Raw genomic sequence first — 20,271 nt, forward strand, 5'->3', positions numbered from 1 at the left:
CCACCCTAGGATCTGCTTGCAGATTAAGATTCTCCGACCTTCATGTAAACCCCATTTCCAGGGTCTGGCATTAGTGGCCTGTCGTTTGCCCGTCAATCTTCCCTCCACTCACGTACTGTCAACCAACTCTGTCTAGACAAACAAATACACAGACCAACAGATCAGCCACCCACAACAGTACTCCTGCACCCGGAAGTAAATGGCGTTACATGTAGTAGTGTTTTGTTCGACAAATTGACAGCACTCGAAAGCGTAAACGAACGCTGCATTGGGGAAAAGCGCTCTCTGGTGGGTAAGTTGCAAACTGCAAGGTTCAATTCGCAGCCTTTAATCTAAACGGAGCAGCAAAGACACCGACCTATTAAGCAGATTTTCCCCTTCCTAGCACAAGATTAGACACTAACGTTAGTGTTAAATGTGACTTTTCACTTTACATCGTACGAACTAAGTGACGCCTCTTCCCGACCCCCCTTTCCAGCGAATGGAATGTCCCCGACAGGTACGTCAGCGACTGATACCAACCTTCGACAATTGTTTCCCGCTCACACCTCTGACCCTCTATTCAAGATCGTTGTACTTAGATAACCTGTGGGACGGATCGGTTACAAATTGGGCGTCAAAGCCAAACCGACAAAACCGTAATCGTCTACGAGCGACCTTAAGTGTACATTAAGTGCGGTGTGTGTGTGGTAGCTTTGGCACGTGCAACTCAGGAGAAGTTCAAACGAGTTCAGTGGAACTAGTATAGGACCAACACAGTAGTACAGTACAGTGACTGTAGGTAGAGCAGGGCGACAAAGGGAAGAATGGACAACCCCCGACAGAGAAAGAAAGGAAGAAAGACCGTCGATGGTACTAAGCAGAAGGGAAGCAGCTCTACGAAGTCAGTGGACGGGAAACAGCAAGCTCAGACAAGGTGTGTATTTTACCACAACAAGCCAGTACCATGTTTGTGCTCGAGGACTAAACAAATTTGTAGACGGGTGGGTGCGTCCTGTGAACATAATCGATTGCCTGTTTATATGCAATCGAGTGAAGGACCATGCTTTTTAATACACCGTCAGTACGTAGCTAACCAAAGGCAAGCTCTGCGTCCTATAAATTTACAATACAGTATGTACGCCAGGGGTGTGTAACATGTTCGGTATCGTTCATTTGAAGTCGGCGAGCAAACACATCGCGTGTTGCACATAAGACTACAGTTTTCAATCGCTGCTCTAGTTGCCGTTTTCATTTGCGACTGTACGTGTCACAGTTAAGCTATCGAGTTTGCTGTACTTGTCAGCTGTTGTTGTTGTTCCGTCAAGTCTTTGTTATTGTTGCCGCCATGTCACTGGTTTTGATTATACGGAGTCTAGAGCAGTGTCGATCTGAGATGACCTCAGATAACAAAAGAAGTACAAGACGGAAGTGAAGCCAATACGATGTGATATACAGAAAAACGTACGTACTACTGCTTGTACTTCTTGTCACATACGTAGAACAAAGTGCGTGAATTACCGTGGAAAGTACACGGTACGAGACACAGTGGTTCTTTTGTTGACAACAGCCTGTTTAGACCAAGGTCTACGCGGCATGTTATCGGTTCCATCTTGTCAAACCTGTCTTACCGATTCGATCCTGGCGTTACGATGGTGTTGACCATTCGTTCTGGTCTATGGCTGTTAGTCCAACAACTATTAACCCTTTATCTGTTGTGTACCAACGTCTAAAATATTGTATTGAATAATACTAGTAATAGTACATGAACGAATGTCTTGGAATTATTCCAAGACATTCGTTCATGTACTATTACTAGTATTAGTGTAGTCGATTGATTTAGAATTAGCCTGGGAACCATCCTACTTGTATACCGGGGCTCCCACACTCGCTTCCCTAGGGAAGCGAGTGTGGGAGCCCCGGTATACAAGTAGGATGGTACCCAGGCTAATTTAGAATTCCCTCCAGATATAAATCTTACAGATATTTTGATAGCTACTCTGCACTGGCTATATCGCTTTTTATGCATTAAACACTTGCAATCAGTTGGCTTGAGAAGCTAGCCAGCTTCAGGAATTTTAATACCATGTGTAACATAGTTGTCATGAACAAAGGGTTGGATCGCTGGAAGGCAGATCCTTTAAGGAAGGAAAACCGATATGGTCTGTTATACGGAGGCATTTCACGGGGGAGCTCTGGCGTTTTATTCACTTATTTCTTGATTATTACTGTAGAATTGCATCATCCAACTGCCCTACTTTTTCATTGATGATCATTGATGTCCTCCCACAGATCACCTTGTGTGCAGTGCCTGCTCATGTTCTGCGCGGTTGTCGGTGTGCTTACCGCGGTAATACTGATCCTCCCCTGCCCTGCGGACCCGCAGGAGTACAGGTATGCACAATCTGTCATCCGCTTCTCTAACAAAGCATTCATGCCTGTGGATTAGGAAAGACACATGGCCTGCGGTAAAAGTATTTTTCTCAGAAGGCGGTCAGCTCTGAACTAGCTGGCTACCACCTGGCTTGAACTAGCTGGCAACTATGTTATCCGAAGGTCAGTTATGCGGATGACCACAGAAAGATAATTTTGTTTGTTTGTTTGTTTGTTTGTTTGTTTGAAAAATTGTTGGCTCTTTACATTTGCAGGTCCCAACTGTAAACCAGTGTAAGTTGAGCCACCCTGGTTACTAAAGTATACCGGAATAGAGAAATAATAAATGAATCAAATGACCAAGGCTGCTTTTCTTACACACTACAGCTTCCCCGACCCTCCCAAGCTTGAAGGACCACTCGCACCAAACACAGTTCTGAGTAGAACGGAGCGATTTCTCGAAGGCAAGGTCATGGGCCCAGAGTCTCTTGTGACATACAAAGGTACGCCATTGGACTAAGATGCACTTAATGCATCTTGAATAAAGTGAGTCCTTTTACACAATCAAGTATTTTATTCACCGTACGGCCAACGTTTTCACTGTGACCGTCTGTCACCTTCCTCAGGACCATTCAATTATCTATTCAGTAACTTACCAACCTGATGAAACAACCAGTATTCACCGATATGAACTCTTTCCGTCTACGCCGCAGGTGACCTGTACACGGGCACGGCGGATGGGAAGGTGCTGAGGATACGTGGCGAGGAGGTGACACTTGTCGGCCGGACAGGCACGCCGCCTTGCGGTAACTATTATATCCTTTCCTTTGATATATCCTTTTCGGTGCAGGGCTGTCATCAGCTGAATAAATGCACCAGTTTCAGCAATAACTCCAAGAACTAATCCACAAGGCTACACCAAAGAAAATATTGAATGAGAGTGGCACATGAGGCTGTGAAAGACTACTAGTATGACACAACATCATACCGCTGTGGGGCTTATATTCAAATAGATGTCGTTCCAGATCGAGGACAGAGAGTCGAAGTTGACGGAAATATGTATCAAAGCCAGAGATTTATCTTTTGGGTCTTGGGTCTTTTGCAAAAAGAAAACGGGAAAAAACCGTGAACAATCTGATTATATTTCGTCTGTTTAAGTAATTCGAGTTTTTGTATTCACCGTATTTTCCCCAGGCACCTACGAAACTGAGCCTACCTGTGGTCGCCCACTGGGCATGCGCGTGGACAGCCTTGGTAACCTGTACATAGCAGACGCGTACCTCGGACTGCTGAAAATGAACATCAGCACAGGTGAGATTTGGCGTCACGAGGCCTTGTTTGCCGCGTATGCGTACATCAGATGTCAAGATTTGAGGCAAGGTAGCCCCGTTGAATCTATCGCTTAGTACCTGGAGGCAGCATTTCCAAAGCTTATCGATGAAGCTGTTCGACGAAGACAAGTAGAGACACTTAAATACGGTTAACACCTGTTACAAAAATCTACAGTGAAATCAACGCAACATTATTCAATAATGCGAAACACTATTCTACTAACGCTCTTAGGCAGACGGGAAGTCGCTGTCCTTGGTGCTGATTTTCCATCGGATCGGGATATCTGGGAAGCGGGCCGGGAAATATTATTTTTTTTTTTATTTTATTTTATTTATTTTTTTATTCGTTTTATATCTAAGAGAAGTACATACAGCAAAAAGAAAACAGTGTGGCAAGCCCCTCTTAATACAAATATACTAATACACAGAATACATATTTGTGCTGTGACATTTTACGAAGAATGTTTGTCTCGAAAATCATGAAAATAATGCATTACAGAAATAAGGTTTCTTATTCAATGCTGTACTCTTATAGATGTCATATTTTGCAGAAAGTAAACAGCGGGCCGGGAAAATATAGTCAAACAGGTTTCAAATGCACAATGGTCAAACCAAAATTATCACCATAACGTAACCAGTTACATCTATTGTGCGTAGCTACCGTGGGTATCCAATATTCTTTGTAATTTTTGATAGGAGATCATGAAACACTGATCCCGATGGACGTGGAAGTGGCCGGTCATAAGATGATGTTTCCGAACGACCTGGCCATAGACCGGGACGGAGTGATCTACCTGAGCGACTCCAGCCTGACGTGGCAGCGCCGAGACGTCTTCAGTCTTGTGATGGAGATGAAGCCGGATGGCAGGTCAGTTGGCGGTGTTTTAGCCTGACTGAACCTCACTTTTCGCCGGCTCCCTACGACTATCTAGGGAGCCGGACAAGAGCTTGGGTTTCACAGGCTAGCGGTGTCTAATGATTGGTGACATCGAATGACCGAGTGGTTAGGCCAGCGGACACGAGATCGAACGGTGGCGGGTTCGATCCCTGGCATTTCTGGTTCGTTGTGCTATTGGGAAAGGCACGTAACGTGACTTTGTGTCCTTAGCTTGGAAAAGGCACTTTTCTCACTCCACAATAGGTGTAATATGGGTACCTGACCTCGTCTGTGGAGGTAAAAGGTGGTGGAAGGAGAGGGCTGGGCTCCGCCTGCCAATACCGTGCCCAGTTGATTGCAAACCCACTGCCCCTACGGCTACGGCCAAAAAAATGCTATGGGACTACCTTTACCTTTTTGTACTGTCTTCTACTTTTGTACTTATCTTCTAATTAACGTAAAAAGTATCGTACTCCGCTGAGGTACACCAGGTGGTGTTTCTCGAGTAAACTCTACTTTCTTCACCCCAGAGTCCTGCGTTACGACACGAAGACCAAGCAGGTTCGGCAGATCATGGACGGTATCAGTTTTTCTAACGGAGTGGAGCTGTCTCCGGACCAGTCGTACCTTGTGGTGGCCGAGACGTCCAAGGCTCGCATCCTGAAGTAAGGAATGCCTAGATTCTAGTCATAACGATTGTTGTCATCATCACAGGTATTTATAATACTTGTATCCCGTCCAGGGAATTATGATGATCACAGTTGCTGTATAGTCACAATTCTGTGTAGCTTACGTTTCGTACGAAATGATTAACCGCTTTTAAGTTCTTTGCTCAATATTTACACAAAACCTAGTCACATTAGATGGAAAGCCCTGTATCCTCATACAGTAGACACTGTTGAGAAATAATTGCAATATCACAATACTAGGTATGCTATCTTTTTCCCATGGGTTTCACAATGTGCCAACTGTTTTTCATCGAACTGTTTTATCCAACTTCACATTTTTAAAGACACCACCTCCGCGGAGAACATGCCGGTAGAACCGAGGTTCTGACGGACAACCTTCCCGGCCTGCCCGACAACATCCGCAGCAGCAGCCGCGGCGGGTACTGGGTAGCGCTGGCCGCCACCAGGGGGACCAAGGGGCCCAACCTAATGGACGCTATACAGGCCAGGGCATGGCTGAAAAGGCTGATCTTTAAGGTAGGAGCATTCCCGTGACAAGTCGATTTCTCTTCTTTACAAGGTCCGAAGAGACGTCCACTTTCTGTCTATTCATAAACGTTACACAATGGCACAGACATAGGGTAGTCACCATGCATCGTCAGGAATGAAAAGAGAAATGATCTGTAACAGTTAGATGCATTCTGTGATAAGTCGAGTGATTTCCCGACCGGCAAATAGAAAATACAAAATGCATAATATTACCGTTTTGCTTACTCGCAAACAAGATTTCGACGCAAATGTCTTAAATGTTCTTCGATAGACATTGCGTACACATATTTTTAAATTCGACTCTAAAATGTTTGCTGTTTGCTGGCATCCAACTATTATAAAAACCCAAAATGCATTCCTTTTTATTTCAGGTGTTACCCATGCACTTGGTCCTCCTTGCTGCGCCGCAGTACGGGCTGATACTTGAGATAGACGAGACAGGGGCCATCGTCGCCAGCTACCACGACCCTGAAGCAAAAGGCATCGCCAGTGGCAGCGAAATTCACGAGCACGAGGGACATCTGTACATAGGGTCTTACGTAGCAAAATTCCTTGGTAGACTAGCCTTAGAAGAACTTGATCGGCTATAGTAGCTCCGGGAACGGATGTATTATTTTTGAGTGCGTTTGTCTGTGTGTTTGTATTTATGTATTTTTGAGCGCGTTCTGTCCTACTAGACGTTGAAAGTAACGTTACATCAAATTCTTTACAGACAGTTCAGTTCATAGACTCATCCGCGCCGTAACTTAACCCTTCCTCACAGTCATGTATTCCATCAGTGAAAATCTAATCACCCACTCAACTTGTTCTCACCATCATCCTTGTTGTTATCGTAATCATGAAGAAATGATACATTCGCAAATGTGAAATGAAGTGTTTATTATTTTTTTAACAGCAGTGATATCACCAGATAGTGATGCTTTCTGAGACATATAACTACGAGCACAGTTGAAGAAACCCAGCAGTTTGTGTATATAATTGACAGGCAGGCGTGGCATCCATACAACGAATCGTATCAGCAAGAGGTTCAGACAGTAAGATTGAAAATATGTTGCTCTGTCACTGAATTTGTTGCTATTCATGGGCGGCCTCAGTGAAACATGATCCTGCCCTGTCCTGTCTGTGGCGATGCGGCTATAATAATACATATTCATACATATTGTTGTGACATGTACTTCACCACAAACATAGGAAAACGATATGTAGGTATTTGAATGTATGGACAATCTCTACACATTAAAGTAGGAGTCACCTAGCTAGACGTAACCGAGGAGTTCCCCAATATGAATGTCTAAGTATGCCTATGTTACACACACAACAAATAATGGCATCACATATCTCAAGGGGAGGGTCTTCTCCCTTTTATATCTTCTGACTCACATGACAAGCTCTTTCCTATCTGCAACTTCTGGAATAGTTTGTCTTTATTTGGCACGCATTTCAGACAAAACTATTGCACTCTCATCTATATTTCGTGTGGTTCTCGTAGTCAGCTTGCACGTACTGGCAGGACACACACTGTGTCAAGGTCAAGGTCAACTACAAGTCAGACAAAGATGGCGGCCGCAACGTTCGTATGTTCGGTATTGCAGCATCTTAGTCTTAAATGACTGATCTTAATCATTTCAACTAACGTTACATCAGTACACACCTACGTCGGTACACATCATGAAAATAATTGCTATCATCATATCCAGAAAAAAATACACCATTGTCAGATTCTTACGTCATCCCGCATCAAATGCAAGGTTTTCAAGATAGTTGTTTCATGTTTCTTTTTTTACGTTGACAATTTTCATAGATTAGTTACTCTATTTATGTTGTTTTGTACATGCTTAATAATAGGCTAGTGATTCACACAAAGTCGTCATCTTACTTTGAGAATTTACAATTGCTTAAAACAATGCCAAAAGCAACGAGGCATGTGCATATGTGAGACTTTGATATTGCTTCTTGCTGGCTATGTGGGTCCAGAGACTTGTACCCTGTCTCATCCAGCGCAAATGAAATGCTAGTGATTTGTTCCGTATGCAGCATCATGAGCCTATAGCATTTCTAATCGAAAGCTGGTGAAAGCTCAAGTGTCCAACTAAAAATCCAGACCCAATGTGCAACAGGGTGGTGTTCGGCATAACATATCGATTAATCTTCGTGTATAGCATATACAAAAACGTAGTTTCCTTAGTCAATCGGATGGTGATGTATATATTCTTCTCTTAATTTAGAAGGAAGTCTGGCCATGGACATCCGGAGACCACGGTGACGACACCGTCCCACAGAGAGAAGGCCGGGCAAATCGGAGTCACGAAGTGTGCTTTCAGCGTGTGCAGTCTCAGTCCGATATCCGCGTTGTAGAAGGCGAGCTCGCCCCTGTTGTAGTCTATGAGGATCCCTATCTTGTCCAGGTCGTGCTGCATGGCCAGCCGGATGGGCGAGTTGACGTCGTGGCGGAGCGTGTACTCGCGAGCGTTGCGGCGCAGCACCCAGCCGTCCTCGGTGTTCCCGATGATGCTGTCCCGCTGCGCGTCCCGGGAGCACACGCCGATGCGGTACGTGCGGCTCTCGCTCACGTCAACCTCCCAGTAGTGCCGACCGGACGAGATGGCCTTGTCGCCCAGCACGGCCACGCTGTACCCGACAAAGCGCTCCACGCTATCCTCTACGTCGATGTCGTAGTCCGGGTCCCACTCCACGGTTAGGTTGCCGTTCGTCAGCTTCAGGTCTCTGTGCGCCGTTTTGGGATCCAATCGGAACAGCAAGACCTGGCCAGGAGTTGTCAACAAAAGACCCAGTCAGTCTTATATTTCTTTACAGACAAGAAGAACAACTAGCCCGGAGGTACGTGGACACTATTCCGGTAAAAGTCAGTCTCTGTCTGACGGTGCGACACTCTCCAAAGCGCCTCCGGATGAAGAAAATTCACTTCAAGGAGTTCATCATTTCGTTCAGCCTCCATCTTTTCGGTTTGCGATCTAATAAAGAAGATCGGCGTTAGTGTACTTAGATCTAACGTTAACATCTACGACAAGGAAGCCGCAGTTACGATTAGGACCTGCATGAAGAAGATCACCCCTTCGCTAGCTAACACACATGGACGAAAGATAGAGGGTCAACAGTTAGTATGCAGTCGCCTGATATTTGTGAAGTTCAGCTCCGTTTTTCTCGTTTCTTCGGCCTATTAAAGCTACGTGTAAATGAGGTTAATGATGTGTCAACGTGTCACAGTAAACGTCAAATGCTCTAATGATGAAGCGTGTATGAGTCACATTAGGTCTTCTTTCCGCTCACCCACTCGGCCCACCTGCATAGTTCAGATGAGGAACTCACAATCATCAACGCATTTGCTCAGTGAGAGGACTGATCTAGAGGACAACATCCTAGAAACAATTGTCATTAGCCCAGAAAAAGTAGTACCAAGTTTTTAGAAATAGTACCTCCCGATTTCTTAGACTTCCTATGCATCGTTCTTCAAGAGAGGCGTCTGAGAGAAACCGTCTGATGCAGAGTTGCAAAACTTTTCGACTATAAAATGGCCGACCCAAATCTTTTGAATAGTGATTGTGAGTTGGCTCCAACCAGAAGCCTTCCTTGATGGTGCTGATACGAAACTTATGTAGATACTAGACTATTGAATACTACTGATACGACTGAAAGTCTATGTCTACAAGTTAGTTGATGCAGTAGTATGGTTTGTACGTAGAATCGACATGAACCTTAGTGTATGTTACAAACAAAAAATCAAAAGAGAAATGAAGATTAATTCTGATTGAAGAAAAACTACATGTCAGTAACCCAGGGAAGGGCCTAGGAACGAGGAAACATCCAAACACGCGCACACAACAAGGACGTTAGTTGAGAGGAGTTGTTAAGGAGAGTGAAGGAGTGGAACACGTTGCAACCGCATACCTCGCTTTTCACTGGTTGGGACTTCGCTTGGGGGAACAACTGCTGGGGTTCCTGCAGTCGTCACGGGTTCCTCTGGGGCTATAGGTGCAATCGAACGTGTTATCAGAACATGTAACGTTACAAGGGTGTGACTGGGTTCGGGAATGTCTAAGGATATGTGAGAATGTAGACGGCGAATACTGGTATGGAACGGAACGGAAATAAAATGTGTAATGTTGTCCTCTACTGTTGACCTACAGCCTGCCGCGCTAAAGATCTACGTAGACGTCTCGTCTGTCGGCAAAAGTCGAATCTGATGATTCTAACTCGTTCTAAAAGGGGAGAAAAGTAGTCATGTCAGGCTAAAAGAAAGCACTAGCTATAGGATAAGAAAGTAAGAATACTGATTTTTTAAATCCGTACCTTGTCCTCCAGCAGCGGATCTGCTGCTAAGATCGGAGGGTGTCGCTTCAGCTTCTGCTGACTCTGACGAAGACTGTCTTGCCATTGCTGACCTCCTCAGAGCCGCACTCCGGCTCAGCAGCGACATGGAAGAGGTGTCGATGTCGTCGTGTCTCGAAGAGGTTGACGAGCTCTCATTTCTGTCTCTGTCTCTATCTCTTTCTATTCCGAGAATGGCGGCGGCTCTGTCTGTCCTCTCGGCCCTCCTTCCCTCCAGCAGCGCCGACGTCCTCTCCAGGGCGGAAGAACCCCTTTCCAGCGCTGAGTTGGCTCTGTCCAGGGCCGAGGTTGTTCTGTAGGAGCTTGGGCTTCTGTAGTCCGAAGCGTCGTCTAGCAGGGCCGCAGTCGTTCTCTCGATTCTCTCTAACGCAGAGGCCGCGGCCGTCCGGCGCGCCCTGAGCGCGCTCCCGAAGTCGTCATCTGCCGGGGAGGAGGTCGCTGCTCGGTCGGCTCTATCTAGGGCCGACGAGCCTCGGTCTCTCAGAGAACTCCTGAAGTCGGAAGAATCGTCACGGTCACCTTCACGTGCACGATCACGATCTAACGAATTCCTAATGTCACCGATAAGTCCTCTTACACTACTTCTATAATCTGAAAGATCTGTCGAGGTGTCTAGAGATGTGTGCGATCTTGTGTAGCGGCGGAGCTGCCTGCGAGCGGGACGGGGAGACATGGACAAATCGTCCGCAGCCGTGGTCCGGGTGGACGACCGAGACAGGAGAGAACTGTAGTCTCGGGAAGACGACCACCGAGACGAGGAGGACGAGGAGGACAGGGAGTCAAGGAAAGAGCGACGGGAAGTGCGAGGAGTGGAGGGATCATAGGAAGAGGTGGGAGAGCGGGAGCGGGAAGAATCATAGCGGGAAAGATAAGACGAAGACGACAGAGAAGAATAATCAGAATCACGATCAGCAGACCGGTAATCCCGTCTCCTCGGGGTGTCCAGCAGGGACGACCGTCCGTCAGACGAGGACGAGGACGTGGATGGAGACGGGGACACGTCGTCGTCGCGGTTCCCGGCGCAGCAGGCGTCGTCGTCGGCGTCGTTGGTCAGGGGAGTCTTGACGTACTTCGCCACCAAGTCTTGGAAAGGGATTTCCTCGCCTGCAGTTCACAAAATGGCCATTGACCATTAGAGACTTCATCACTTTCGACCGGTTTAACAGATTAGCAATTTTCACAAGTACAGAGCAATGAGGACCTTTTTCAGTCGCCCGTTTAAGTACATGCATTGGAAATGTGGTTGATACAATTAATTTTTGTTCAACCATGGAGGTAAAAGTCTGATTTTCTAACTCTATGGTTCAACGCAGTGAGCCTTAAGGCAGGCTTAGATACATAGTTTTGTGGCTGGTTTTGGTACGTCTCCAGCTAGAACTGGAACTGCTGTTCTGTTTCACAATGTCTAGACCCTGCGTACTGTTGCGTGGACAGACATAAGCCTGTCGGTATCCCAGTAGGGTTACTCTCGAAGCAAATGTTTAGGCGTGATTTTAGGAGTTTTTATCTCGCTTTCCTTTTTGTACTGGTACCTTTTTTTACCCCAGCCTTCGACTGGCAAATGGTAACTGCCTGGCAAATGGATACTGCCTGGCCAATTCGAAACTGTCTTGCAGCGTCCGAAAGATCTGATTGGAGATTACAGTAGGGTAACGACAAGACGACGATTCAGCTAAACTACGGCTAAGCTACTGGGCATTGGCATCACGCCAGAGTGTAAGTAATGAGGGAGAGAGACTTTTCTGTAAGCAGCGGCGACGCACCTTGGCAGAAGTCCATCTTGCCGATCAGCTCCCTCTCTGCGGAGAAGTCCACATCATAGCGGATGATGGCCTCAGCATCCTCCGACCTCGGCTCAACCTCCTGGGCGATCTCTTTACTTATTCTGCAACGTGTGGACATCGTCAGACGTTAGGCTTTACCCACGTTATGACCCATTTTCGTATTACTGTACAGCATTGGAGAGAAACATTTCTTGCGATGTTGTCATCGGAAGGATGGAGTGGAGGAACCCAATATTAGTATTCAAGTTAATTAGATGTTTATGTGTCGTCAGTACGAAGAGTATGACCCCTGTGGGTGGCATCGGAAAGCCAGACAACGGACACAGTAGATAGATAGAAAGCCAAGACAGTAAAGGGGCAACAAAAAGAAACGGATTGACCACAAGAAGTCTGTCTTCCCGATGTCACTGAGAAATCATTCATCGTTTTCAATGTCAGCTTCTGGTCGAAAAGGTATTTTGACACCGCAACCGCTCATGCAGACCCATTAGCAGATTTACGCAGAGGAAGCAGGGGAACGACAAGGGCATTTCTAGACACACACCATCCCCCGATGACGCAACCGTTCACAGGGTGGTTTACATCACAACTTTGCAGAGAATACCGGGCAGGGCTCGATTCTTATAATCTCCAAGCAGAGATAGGGACCAACTCAGTGTTTTTTCATGCGTGTTTCGAGGCGTTTGATACTTCTTTTATGGCGGTGTCGTTTTCCCCCGTCCCCTTAGAAGCATCCCGTCCTCTAGGGAAAACAGGACCACTACAACGAAATAGATATATAAAAGCCTCAAAACACATCTGAAACACTTAAGATAATATACCAATTTGGCTTGTTCACTTTTTGATCTCCAAGATAGGGCTGGTTGCCATAGCAATGAACATTTTATACTTTTGGCCATAGAAGTTATGTGGGTTGCCAAATCATATACAAGTATCGAGCCCTGTGTATAGGAAAATGAATCCATTTTTCCAGGGTAACGTAAGAAGCGTGTTATCCATCTACTACGACAGCTTGGTGCCTCTCCAGCGGAAAATATTCCTGACTGGGGAGAGGGTCACCCATGCAGTAACTTAAGGCGCACAAGGTCACGCCATGCAGCTTTCAAACACACTCTGCAACACAAATAAAGGACATGTGTGAGTACAAACACAAGACTAAATCTATCAACTTGTGCTAGGTCTGGTAGGAAAACGTCCATGTTTAGCTACCAAGACTGGATTGGGATACGTCCAAGCCGACATTCCTGGTTATTACAGAGACGGTGGTTCATGCCGCAACAATGTCAACTACGTCACCGAGCAAAACAACGTCATGGCACAACAGGGAGATAGATCTCAGGTGGCTGACTTTAAGGACAGTGTCAGAAAGGAGGAATTTCAAATCTAGGTCGTATATCTCCAACGGTTAGAAGGCAGCTGCAACCTGTTGATGTAACTGTCACCTAACGACAGCCTATTTAAACTTTCAGGCAGGGATGACGTCGCTTGCCTAGCTATAACGTTATAACGTGAAGAATCACCCAAATAACACTGAATCCCCCGAGCATTGCATACGCATCGACATTTGGCCATGGAGGCTATGACACAGTTACAGTCATGTATATGGAATGTCGAGGATGTGATTTTTGACCTATAAACAAATACGTCAAATATGACAACATTGAGTGACCATGTTTCTCTTCCCATGACGCTTGTTTTGTTTGTCATACGTTAATGTAGGTGATTAATACTTGGCCACTGCGAAGTTAGAGAGTCACTATATTGACATGTAGTCATCAACGCACTTACTTCTCTTCAATTTCTGGTACATTCTGCTCGGACCAGGAACAACATGGAAGAGATAAGAACATTCAATATTAGTCGCACAGAATTGTAACAGGAGACATTCATCACAACATGTTATATCAACATCATACTGTGTTCGTATCTCATCTGATATCTTATCTTATCTGAGAGTGTTCTGCGACCTCTTTGCATACTTTCGACGGTACCCCTTGTATGTTTGACATATCGATTCCACCTGATATCTTGTTGTACATTTTGAACAATATCAAGTGACCCCGTCAACAATTCTTGTGCCAAGATGATGCCGTGGGTTGGAAAGAAACCCACTTATCAGTTAAAACATTTATTTGGGGTTAACGTACGTGTTTTAAAAACGTCATGTCAAAAATATCGATATCGGCCAAGAAATCCGAGTCGGGATCTGCTTATCAAATATTCTCATGTTTAGTTTACGACACGTTAAGTGCCGAGTTGCCCAAACTTTTTCAAAACACAGAGCATCGCCCTTTGGAACTGGACTGGCAAGTGCACAAATGTCGCAAAACAGTCTTTGCTCTGTATTAAGTCGAGCCAGGTATGTCGTAATCCAACACGGAAAACAAACGGTCAGTGTTCCGCCGCCCTCCTCTCTCCACGCTACAGTGGAAGAGTACTGCAGGGTGAGCGAAGCAGAAACACTCCAGGCCCGAAACGAGGTCTTTCACGCCTTGCCCCCATTAGTAGCATTAGCAGAGACTACATTGGACTACTTTTTGGGAGGGGGTTAGTGTCCCACGACATGGTTACTAGCGTTTTCCCCATATAGATTTTCCAAAGATACGTTTTCAAGGTGGATGTTAGTGTCGATTACTCGTTCTAGCCCCCAAGAGACATACCTAAAATTTGTATCGATTGGAAGTTGAAGTGTTTGTGTTTTTTATCGGATGAGATGTTAAAGTATATAGAGCGGAACTATGCCGGAACTCTATGATCACAGGTGTCAGCTTTGTATCACTTTCTGTGAAGTTGTCATCTAGATGTCGTTTTGGATTTCAAGGTCTAAACGGGTCAACACTTTCGTTATTTCTACCAGTATTGCTTCGGTGTAAGAGAAACATTGCAACAATGCTTCATACCCAAACCACGCTAAACAAACATTGTGACCAGTGAATAAGAAAACAGCTGTAACGTGTGGTAATAAATGGTATGATCACTATGTATATAACTGCTATACAAACATCATAACATTTTACGTCAGCTAATAATTCTTTACACGGTCCCCTATATTATCTTCCTTAACTTTAAATTCTAAATGACGATTGGTCGAAAATTTTATTTTCTAACACATATGGAGTCGAACATCTTCCGTCCCTCTTCTATCCTTGTTATGAGGCGGTGTTAGGACCTAGACGTGACCCTAGATACCAGACAGTCTTCTCAGACACATTCCGACTCATCTTTTCTTAGACCTAGAAGTCTGTACGTTATAAACATGTCTATACGGTTGTATACATCGAAGTATTTTGCTACAGCTCTGATTGTTTTTCTACCTCCATGCCTCTACCAAGCTTCGGGAAGCGGCTGGAAAGAGCAAAAATTGGCCAAACTGTACTCTTTAGCCTGACCAACTTCCCTGGAATGCTATCAGTCTATTTGGCCAATCGCTACTCTTTCCGGCCGCTTCTGAAGCCCGGTAGAGGCTAAACGTACGTTACGAGTTAGTAGAACGCACCTGTATGAACTGCGCGACGTCCTTTTTGCCCAGCATGTCCTCGACCCAGGCCGCCGTCTTCTTGCACTTGTCCAGCCGGGTCTGTCTGGAGGCTATCTGCTCCCTGAGCGTCCGGCTGCTCTCTCGCTGTTCCTTCTCCAGCTTTTCCACCAGCGCGTCCTTCCGCTCGTTTATCAAAGCTATCAGCGAGTCGCACTCCGATAGCAACTTTGCCTTCGTGTCTTTACATTTACTCTGCGAGTAGTAGCAAGAGACAGTGGTTAGAATGATACATATTAGAAGACTGTACAACGCCTCGCCCCTATATATTGCATCCACGCCCTGGTGATCATTGTAGCTGAAAGGAAAGGATGTGTTATATATATCGGCGCCTGGGTCTGAAAACTAAGCTATTAAACAACTAAATACATGTGTATAGAATGCATTTTATATCTGTTGATGTAAATTAAGTTTCAATGTCGAACCGTACAATATGAAAGACTCTTCCCTGTTTTTATCGAATTATCCATAATACATTGGAGTTGGACAACACTTAGGACACGTCTATACCTAAATGCATACCTTCAAATAGCATCACGAAAGTCTACAACAATAAAATCCTGACAAGTATACCAAGGGAAGAGGGCCGGTTTTGGAAATACGGAAAGTGTATTCGGTGATTAATACCATTTTTCGTTTGTTTGTTTGTTTGTGTGTTTATCAAGAATCTGTTTGTTTAATGAGTACCTTCGATGTACATGTAGCTCGTCGCTACTTACTTCAACGTCTGCGACGTCGTGCAGTCCGTAAATGGATCTGAATTTCCTGCGCGGGCCGGGATCACCCTTGAACGAGAGCAGGGGTGTCGCAGGGTGAGGGGGTGTCGTCAGGGGACTCCCCACACCACGCGACGGTGGGTCTACGCCACTACGGCTAGGTCTACACGTCTACGCATACCCCTCATTTGTCTAAACTCTACGACTCAACCATGCCTAAACACAGGCAAGTAACCATACGCTTTCCATGCTGAATGAGCCATCAAGTTGGCGATGTATGTGGTAAGGGAAATTTCTGCTATGGGCCAGTCATGGGAGCTGAAATAATATATGTGTAAAATATCTGAGATGTGATTCAATGTGGAGGAAAAGCAGGAGCCGTTAATGGCATGTGAATGCGAGTGTGAAGCTGGAGGATCATCGCTGTTAGTCACAGCTCTGTAAAGAAATGGAATAGACGATGGCGTCATGAGTTGCAAGGATACTGAACGTTGGCATGTGTGACAGTAAGACATTACTGAAAGATAAAGATGCATGTGTTTAGCAATGGATTGGATTTCTGGCCATGGTCGACCATTCTATGTAACCTCCAAGCAGATGTGGGGCAAGGGGAGTTACAGGAGGCCATTGGACACAGGCGGCCAGTATAAAGTCCCATTGCCCCACAGAATCTGCTTGGAGATTACATTCTATAGTCGTACTGCCTTTAAGTTAAAGAGTGTTACAGAGAACAAAATTACCGACAGGCCATTCCTCCTTCAGTAGTTTATTTCAATACAGCAGGCTATGGAAGAGACAGGTATGTCTTACCTCTATTATCCTTAAGGTGGCCTGTATGTCTGACATCTCCTTGGACATGTCACTGTTCTTCTGTTGAAGTCTGTTCATTTCCGTTTCAATCTTTTCCTGTAGAGATACATAATAAGAAATCAGCCGTTGATTAAGACTTGCGAAATATGATGCTACCACACACTCACGAATGAAAACGCCCACATGATATATAGTGTAATTTGACAGAGATTACTAGTATCATACTAAAACATACCCAATTTACAATACAAAATTAAGTATGGCAGATATGTTAATTTTCTATTTGGGAAGTCTTTTATAGCTGGAAAGCTGACCGTCACGATCATTATATTTTATAGACCAAGGTTGAAAATCGATAAGATGCTCAACGTTTATCCCATTCGTTATGCTAATGCTAACAACATGAGGTGCTAACATCAATGTCAACATTGCCGTGCTGTACATAAGAGTTTCTTCACTACATGTTGGCACATGGATAGCATCAATCAACAGCTACAGTAAACACTACAGATACAGTTAATACTACGCACTAGTATTACATTTAAATGCTTTTTACACTGCTTGGGAATGTGTCATATCAGGATTTATTTGGGTGATGTTTAGATGTCGACCATTTCAGGAATGATCAAACCGACCTTCTTTTCCTTGAAGATCGTCTGCAGCTCGATGATGTTGTGCTGGTTGTGCTGCCCGATGACGCACAGTCCGCAGATCGGTCTCTCGTCCGTCACGCAGTACAAGTTCACCCTCTCGTCCTTGTGGTCCCTGCAGTACGCCCCGCCGCCGGGAGGGGCCGTCTTGATCCCCGCCGACTGCGCCACCCGGTAGCTCTCGATGATCGTCTCCACCAGAATGTTCCGCTTGAGACCGTCGAGGCCCTGGCGGCCCAGGGTGATCTGGTCCCGGCACGTCGGGCACTTGAAGGACCCACCGTAGCGCGCCCAGCCGCCCATGTTGGTGAGGATGTCCTCGGCGCAGTGTCGGCACAGGTTGTGCTGACAGGGCAGCAGCAGCACCGGCTTGTTGAACATCTCCAGGCACACGGGGCACGACAGGTCCCGCTCCAGGCTCTCCATGACGAGACCCAAGTCCGGCGCGCGAATCTCTCCCGATGAGTGTCCGAAATTACTTCCGAGAGACGTCATCAACTGAAGCCTACGGAGAATCACAGACATAAAATCACACAGGATTCAGTACAGAGATACTGATATATACTAGCGGGAAGAAGAGTGTAACCTTAGGACTTGTTGTATAGATGACAAATGCTAGCGGAGTATTTCTATCAGATTTACAAGTAGATACACACATAGCATCTCATCAGCTGAAGCCTACAGAGAATCACAGACATACAATCACATGGGGAGTCGGTACAGAACTACAGTACTGATACGCTAAACGAAGCTTGGTAGAGGCTAATGTATAGCGGGAAGTGTAGAATTTGTATAAAGACAGATACATGTGTCATGATGTTCCTATCCGATTTACAAGTAGAAGGCACTGATCATAGACGACCGCAAAAGATACACACACACAGCGTAGCAACTCAAGAAGCGAAGAAAGGCACCACTAGCCACTAAACTAACCGCTGTGCCCTGTCACCGCTCTAAGAGATGTTAAGTAGTAGGTCATGTTATCACTAACCTGTCAGACTGAGCACAAGAGCAGAAACATCTACAGTACTAGTAAAAGTCGGTTTATTCTCATGGGCATTGCGTAGTTGTTTCGCGCTTATATACCGCGGTGACAGGGTGGGTTTGACCTCGGCCCGATATAGTCCGGCAGGGCTGCGTCAACGCCAATATGGAACGAGCTGCTTACTTCCTGTTTACGAATCATTTCGCAAGATCATGACGTAATGGTTTATATTTAGTTCTCAGTGAACGTTCTAGATCCTTGATGACATGTCACAGCGACATCGAAATGTAGAGTACAAGAATACAACTTCTAGACATAGGAGGTGCTGTGGCAGAACGATTCAATGCAGTCATGGGGAATCGAACCAATACTACCCATGTCAATATTTTCTGCATCTTCTGTTTTTCATGATTGACATCTGATACTACTACACTTGTTTTTGTAATTTTGAGGCAACGTCTCATTTTTACAAACTAAAAAAATGCTAGATGTGGCATTGGCAATGACAGGATCTGCCTATTTCTATATATTTTGGTGTGTCTCACCAAACTTTGTATTTAGCGTCATTGTTGGTCACTCTCTATGCTACGCACTTTGTGTTATATTGTGTAAGATGATGCCAATATTACATTACATCTGTGCTCACTATTGTTTATTGTTTATCATGATCTCCCCAAAATTGTTAGTCACAACAGTCACAGAATCAACCCCACAGATCTCGCACTAGTCACAGCGCCCACACGCTTGAGACGCCTTCCCTCTTCATGCCTCTGCAAGCGCACCTTTCGGACACGGTTGAAGGCAAGAGTGTCAGGTGAAGTAACTCGACGAGACAAAGATGTCCTTTGACTACCGAGTCAAAACGTTTACTCTGGTCTATTTGTTCTGACTGAGCAAGGACGGACGCGACTTACTGAGCACTCTTTAGCCTTTAGCAGGCTTCGGGAAGCGGCTGGAAAGAGAAGAAAATGCACAAATAGACAGATGATATGCCAGTGGAGTTAGTCCGCGCTAAGAGAACAATTTGACGCTCTCTTAATTAGATAGCACGGACCAACTCCAATGGCATATCATCTGTCTATTTTGCCAATTTGTACTCTTTCCGGTCGCTTCCCAAAGCCTGCTAGAGGCTAGGCACTCTGGCTATCACCGATTAGTCTCCTATGACTGGGTGCGGGTAAAATTCTGCCGTCTATTTTTGTCCGGTTGTTCATGACACACAGCTGCAGTCCACACATGCTCGATGTCTCACCCAAAATAACACACGCTATACGGCCGGCGGAACGACCGGCAAAACCCTCCCACCACCGCCGCTACAGACCATCTCTCTCACCAGCTTATGTCTTTCCAGGCCTGTGTCTTCCCAGCCAAATTCCTGAAGTTAAAACAACAGAACGGACCCCTTCCCCTGGTTGGCTCAGTGTGGCGGATTTCAAGCTATACATCTGACATCTCACAGTCTCACGGTCTTATATGGTAAATCTCTGTCCCAAAACGGAACTTTCCGCAAACAAGTTTCATTTGCCGTCGAAGACAAACGACGTCTGCTTGCACTTAGTTTATTTTCCTAGTTTAAATAGGAAGTCAAAATCTACGTGAGGTTAGGAGAAGGGGACGAGGGTAATCGGAGCCATCATACTCGAAGGGAGTGATCTACAGTCGATATG

General features: G+C 45.5%; 2 protein-coding genes across 9 annotated transcripts; one reads left to right on the plus strand and one right to left on the minus strand.

The window, feature by feature from the left end:
- Positions 1–500: 500 nt before the first annotated feature.
- LOC109472185 (adipocyte plasma membrane-associated protein-like) lies at positions 501–6,529 on the plus strand. The gene is made up of 9 exons (XM_019771778.1): positions 501–916; positions 2,272–2,373; positions 2,740–2,855; positions 3,066–3,158; positions 3,547–3,663; positions 4,380–4,551; positions 5,091–5,225; positions 5,573–5,765; positions 6,149–6,529. Exons 1-9 carry the CDS (start codon positions 807–809, stop codon positions 6,365–6,367), a joined length of 1,257 nt encoding a protein of 418 aa, XP_019627337.1. The 5' UTR covers positions 501–806; the 3' UTR covers positions 6,368–6,529.
- Positions 6,530–6,639: 110 nt separating this feature from the next.
- Positions 6,640–19,385, minus strand: LOC109472165 (uncharacterized protein DDB_G0284459-like). Of its 8 annotated transcripts, none has more exons than XM_019771747.1 (10): positions 19,345–19,385; positions 17,605–18,124; positions 16,970–17,065; positions 16,163–16,228; positions 15,405–15,638; positions 13,697–13,719; positions 11,888–12,009; positions 11,042–11,228; positions 10,086–10,615; positions 6,640–8,544 (listed from the first exon to the last, which is right to left on the minus strand). In XM_019771747.1, exons 1-10 carry the CDS (start codon positions 19,368–19,370, stop codon positions 7,994–7,996), a joined length of 2,355 nt encoding a protein of 784 aa, XP_019627306.1. In that variant the 5' UTR covers positions 19,371–19,385; the 3' UTR covers positions 6,640–7,993. The 8 variants fall into 8 exon arrangements, with proteins under 8 accessions (XP_019627306.1, XP_019627300.1, XP_019627301.1 ...); XM_019771745.1 differs by adding an exon at positions 9,684–9,761 and having other exon boundaries at positions 8,324–8,539; positions 10,086–11,228; XM_019771746.1 differs by lacking the exon at positions 6,640–8,544 and adding exons at positions 8,551–8,749; positions 9,684–9,761 and having other exon boundaries at positions 10,086–11,228.
- Positions 19,386–20,271: the final 886 nt, after the last annotated feature.

Source organism: Branchiostoma belcheri, unplaced genomic scaffold (assembly GCF_001625305.1).
Source record: "Branchiostoma belcheri isolate BF01 breed outbred unplaced genomic scaffold, Haploidv18h27 scaffold27, whole genome shotgun sequence".
Lineage (NCBI taxonomy): Eukaryota > Metazoa > Chordata > Leptocardii > Amphioxiformes > Branchiostomatidae > Branchiostoma > Branchiostoma belcheri.